The 4,996-nt window shown below is 59.9% G+C and overlaps 4 protein-coding genes across 4 annotated transcripts; 3 read left to right on the forward strand and 1 right to left on the reverse strand.

Annotated features, from left to right (window-relative positions):
* Positions 1-250: 250 nt before the first annotated feature.
* Positions 251-535, forward strand: DQ04_10821000 (hypothetical protein; the record flags this gene model as incomplete). The annotated part of the gene is made up of 1 exon (XM_009316369.1): positions 251-535. One exon carries the CDS (start codon positions 251-253, stop codon positions 533-535), a length of 285 nt encoding a protein of 94 aa, XP_009314644.1.
* Positions 536-948: 413 nt separating this feature from the next.
* DQ04_10821010 (ras-related GTP-binding protein) lies at positions 949-1,659 on the forward strand (the record flags this gene model as incomplete). The annotated part of the gene is made up of 1 exon (XM_009316370.1): positions 949-1,659. One exon carries the CDS (start codon positions 949-951, stop codon positions 1,657-1,659), a length of 711 nt encoding a protein of 236 aa, XP_009314645.1.
* A 337-nt stretch (positions 1,660-1,996) lies between these two features.
* On the forward strand, positions 1,997-3,202 carry DQ04_10821020 (metal binding protein; the record flags this gene model as incomplete). Its single annotated transcript, XM_009316371.1, has 1 exon — positions 1,997-3,202. The coding sequence occupies one exon, from the start codon at positions 1,997-1,999 to the stop codon at positions 3,200-3,202; it is 1,206 nt and encodes a 401-aa protein (XP_009314646.1).
* A 1,058-nt stretch (positions 3,203-4,260) lies between these two features.
* Positions 4,261-4,653, reverse strand: DQ04_10821030 (hypothetical protein; the record flags this gene model as incomplete). The annotated part of the gene is made up of 1 exon (XM_009316372.1): positions 4,261-4,653. The coding sequence occupies one exon, from the start codon at positions 4,651-4,653 to the stop codon at positions 4,261-4,263; it is 393 nt and encodes a 130-aa protein (XP_009314647.1).
* Between the last annotated feature and the right edge of the window lie 343 nt (positions 4,654-4,996).

The following is a 4,996-nucleotide window of genomic DNA, read 5'->3' on the forward strand; positions in this document are numbered from 1 at the left end:
AATATGGTGATAACAGCCGCTCTGTCTCTCTCTATCAGAGAGGAACAAAATGTATTTATATATACGTGGCTATCCACACCCACTCAACTGCACATGCATCTTCTTTTTCCGTTCGTGTAGAGCTCTCGGGCCGGTGTAGAAAGGAGAATACGGGGAAGCCGTAGTGTTTGTGGGGGGAGCGTGACACAACGAATCAAAAACAAAAGCCCCAACAGAAAATAGAATCATAAAACGAGGGGCCACGGGTGGTATGAACTCGTACGTCCGACTCTTTTGTGGTGATCAGACCGCGCTCACCTGGATCGGATGGAAACGTCGCCGCGACAAGCAGATATTTCTTGGCAGCATTCTCGCTGCTGCTGCCATGTACGCCGGGGTGTATTACTACGAGGAGAAGGAGCGCAACCGTCGGCATACCTCCATCGAGAAGGACATTGAGCGTGAGCGGTGGCGGGCGCAGGAGTTGGGCCTTGGCGAGCCGACTGACGACGGCTTTGCGAAGAGGCACATCGAGAGATTGCACAAGAATGACTGATAACGCATTGTGTTCATATGCATGTGTGTGTTTGTGTGGCTCTGGGTGGCAATGAGTGGGGTGGGGCGAGTTGATGGGTGGGTGAGAGTGCGTTGTGGATGCCAGGAGCTGCTGTGGGTTCTAGCACGTGCACCTTATTTGGGAACAATAATGAGGTGCCCATTTTCGGTTTAGCGTGGGAGCAATGATGAAGGCGACCGGCGAGGAGGACGATGTGGTGTAGCTGTGCTTTTTTTTTCTGTCTCTCTGTGTGTGTGTGTGTGTGTGTGTGTCACTGTCATCGTTTCCTTCACGCCTTTCACTTCTCTCTTCAGTGTGGGCTGGCGAAGGGCGTGTGTAGCGCTTGTGCATACGTACACACACACACACATACAGTGAGAGAGAGCGAGAGGGAAGGGTAAACAGATAGATTGATGGAGGCAAAAGACCTTGCAGCAGCAGCAGCAGTGGCAGCGGGAGGAATTTGCGTGGAGCCGCGCATTAAAGTCATCTCCATGGGCTCCTCTGGTGTGGGGAAGAGCTGCATCATCAAGCGCTACTGCGAGGGCCGCTTCGTGACGAAGTACATTCCCACCATCGGCATTGACTACGGTGTGAAGCGGGTGGTCGTGCGTGCGCCGCCGCACATGTTGCCCGCGACGCCGAAGCTTGCCGTGCGTGTGAACTTCTGGGACATGGCCGGCGGCGAGGAGTATTTAGAGATCCGCAACGAGTTCTACAACGCCGCCGAGGGGGCGCTGCTCGTGTACGACGTGACCGACGCTGCGAGCTTCGCCGCGCTCGACAAGTGGGTGAAGGAGATGGAGACGAACGCGAGCGTGCGGCGTGGGAGCGGCAACGAGGCGGTCACCGCGAGCGTCGCGCGGGCTGCCCCGAAGGCGATGGTGGTGGTGGTGTGCGCCAACAAGGCAGACGACGAGGTGTACGCCGGCGCCAGCACCAGCAACAACAACAACAGCAGCAGTGGCGTTGGCGGCAAGAAGCGTGTCGTGAGCGACGCGGAGGGGCGGCGGTGGGCAGAGGGGCGCGGTTACAAATACTTCGAGACAAGTGCCTGCAAGGGCACGTGCGTCGCTGAGGCTCTGGAATCACTCTTCAGCGATGTGGTGGCGAGGTTCATGTAGAGGACAAGAGCCGAAGAGGGAGGGGAGGGGAGGCGCGGTACGAAACCAAACTCCACCGCCAAAAGAAAAAAAAAACAGTGGGAAATCACACCCATGTGTGTCTGGGGTGAGGGGCACAGCATCACGCACCCAGTGCACTGTACGCGTGCTCTGCGGCGCTGCTCCGCTAGAGGGGGGTAGACTATTGTCTTTTTTTTCCCCCTTTTGCATTATTCTTTGCCCCTTGTCTTGTGTTTCCGGCATTGCGCGTGGCAACGCCAGTAACCTCACTCGGGTACACATAGGGATACGCCATCGGTGTCTGCTCTCGCACATACATACATACGCAAGGTGAAACATGTCCCGCCAATTTGTTTCGGAGTACGTGGCGAAGCAGCTGCTCGGTGCACGCGTGCTGGACGCCGTGGCGGATGCCGCCGCAGCGCCGGTGATCGGCACGCACAACGGCGCGTTCCACTGCGACGAGACTCTGGCGTGTGGGCTGCTGCGCTGCAGCCAGCAGTTCAGCCCCGCCAACATCCTCCGCACGCGTGACGCGACTGCGCTGGAGAAGTGCCACATCGTTGTCGACGTGGGCGGCGTGTACGACGGGGTCGCGCTGCGCTTTGACCACCACCAGTCGTCGTTCCACGGCACCATGACAACGCCAAAGGCGACGTACCACACGCGGCTATCGTCGGCTGGGCTTCTGTACAAGCACTTCGGCCGCGGGATCATCCAGCGCTACGTGGAGGCTGCGCTCGCGTCGCCGTACCGCGAGCAGCTGCTCGAGGCGGGGAATTGGGCGCCCAGCAAGAAGAATCTGTCGGAGCAGGAGCTCGACACGCTCTATGACATTGTGTACCGCAACTTCGTCGAGCACATTGACGGCATCGACAATGGCGTCAACGCATACGGGCCTGCCGAGGTGGAGGGAGAAGGTAACGCGAGCGAAGCCAGCGCGGCTGCTGCGGCTGCCACGTCGTCGTTATCGTCGTCATGTGTGCGGAAGTACAGCGTGACGACGACGCTTTCCGACCGCATTGGCCGTCTCATGCCGTGGTGGAATGAACCCGGCAATGACAGCGCGGAGTGCGAGAAGGCCGCCTTCCTGCAGGCGATGGAGCTGGCGACCTCGGAGTTCTTCCATGCGGTGCACTACCACGCCTTTGCGTGGCTGCCGGCGCGCGGCATCGTCGAGGCGGCTTTTCTCGACGCGACGCGGGTGCACGAGAGCGGCCGCATTGTCGTCTTCGGCGACCGCTTCTGCCCGTGGAAGGACCACCTGCTGGAGCTGGAGGCCGAGCACGGCAAGGTGGGCCACGTGCTCTACGTTCTCTTCTCTGACAAGAAGAACTGGCGTGTGCAGGCGGTGCCGAAGGACGTGTCGGGATTCGAGAACCGCAAGCCGCTGCCATGGCGCGGGCTCCGCGACGAGGAGCTGAGCAAAGCGAGCGGCGTCGACGGTGGCATTTTCGTACACCTCTCCGGCTTCATTGGCGGCAACAAGACGTACGAGGGCGCGCTGCAGATGGCGGTGAAGGCTTTGACTGTGGTGAACTGAGTGTGCACACAGAGATAGAGAGAGAGAGAGAGAGATAGGCGTATATGCTTGTACCTGGGTAGCGACATAGCGTGGGGGATGCACAACGAAGGCGGCGTTTGTTGGTGAAAGGGTCCATTGCGGGGTGCCTTAAAGAAACCTTAACCTCTTTAAAAAGTGAGAACTAAAATAGGTGTGAGAGACGGAGGCAGGTGTGTGTGGGCCGGGGGAGAGAGAGAGTGAGACCAATTCGAGGGAGCAGCTTCTTTTGCACGCCAATGCTACAATTCCCATTTGTCCTCAATTGCAATTCAAGGAAACCTAAAAGAGAGAAAAAGGGGAAGGAACGGAACACAGGTAATAGAGAACGGTGAGGCGTGGCGTCGGCGATGCTACAGTCTCTCAGACTGTTGCCCCCCGCGATGCGTTGCGCCGCTGCACGTTCTGCGACTGCTGCCGCTCCCTGCTGTTGCGGCGGGAGCAGCGGTAGCAGGATGAACACCGCGTGCTGGGGCCCGGCCCTATTCACCCCTGTGCGTGGCATTATTGTACCGCAGCAGCTCAAGGCATACGGCGGCACATTCAGCCAATCGGTCGGCGAGCGCTCCGACCACCTCGTTGGGGATGTTGTGCTGCAGAGTCTGTCGCCTTCCCGCACCGAGAGGTCACCGCTGCTGTCCAAGGGCAGTAAGACAAAGACTGTGACGAGCTTCGAGGACATGCTGCTTGCACCGGAGCTTCGCACTGTGTTGGCGCAGCGCTTGCATGTGACGACACCCTCACCCATTCAGCAGACCGCCATTGAGGTGATTCTGCAGCGCAAGAACACCGTCGTGGCGGCCCCGCACGGCGAGGGCAAGACGCTCGCGTACCTGCTGCCGCTGTATCAGAACATGATGAAGGACCGTGACGTGTACAAGATCCCGCTGCGCGAGCGCCGCCCACGCATGATCCTGCTAGCGCCAACAAGGGAGCTGATTGCGCAGCTGCAGCACGTTTGCGCTGCACTCGACGCGGCCACGGGTCTGCGCTCCGTCTCCTTCACCTCACGCCGGCGGGCGAAGCACCACGTGAGTCGGCTACTGAGGCACAACCTCGCGGATGTCGTCATCATGGACCCCAAAGTCGTGCTGCGCCTCATTCGCACGCGCCGACTCTTCCTTGATGACATTCGCTACGTCGCGGTGGATGAGGCGGATGCGATGCTGTCGTCGCAGCATGACCACGACGCGGTGCATCTCCTCATGAAAGTGCAGAAGCGGATGATGTTCAAGCACCTGTGGCCGGTGCAGACGCAGACGGTGTTCGCCACCGCATTTATTACGCGGAAGCTGGAGCACGTTGTGGGGAAGAAGTTTCCAGACGCCGTCACGTGCATGCAACGGCAGCGCATGCACCGCCCGCCTGAGACCCTTCGCCACCGCTTCTTTGCCGTGAAGAGGGAGCAGGAGAAAATGGATGTGCTGCAGCATCTTCTTAAGAAGCACGGCAACCGGCCACGCGAGATTGAAACAGATGTGGGTGAGGTGCAGGCGCACACGAAGCCGCACTATTTGTCGGGGACCTTGGAGGATTTCATGGAGCGCTATGGCCTCGATCGGCGGCCGCAGCGGGGCCGAGACGAAGCGGAGGGGGAAGGGGAGGACGGCGGCGGCAAACTCGCGGCGGCCTCTCCCCCTGTTTTCTCTTCCGCTTCCTCCTCCTCGTCCTCCGCCCCCACCTGCACCTCGGCTCTTCGCGGAGACGGCGACCGGCAGGAGGCGGCGCGGTGCGCACTGGAGCGTGTGCGCCCGCTGCGGTGGGAGCACCTCACGA

This window comes from Trypanosoma grayi (genome assembly GCF_000691245.1).
Source record: "Trypanosoma grayi strain ANR4 Tgr_1082_V1, whole genome shotgun sequence".
Lineage (NCBI taxonomy): Eukaryota > Euglenozoa > Kinetoplastea > Trypanosomatida > Trypanosomatidae > Trypanosoma > Trypanosoma grayi.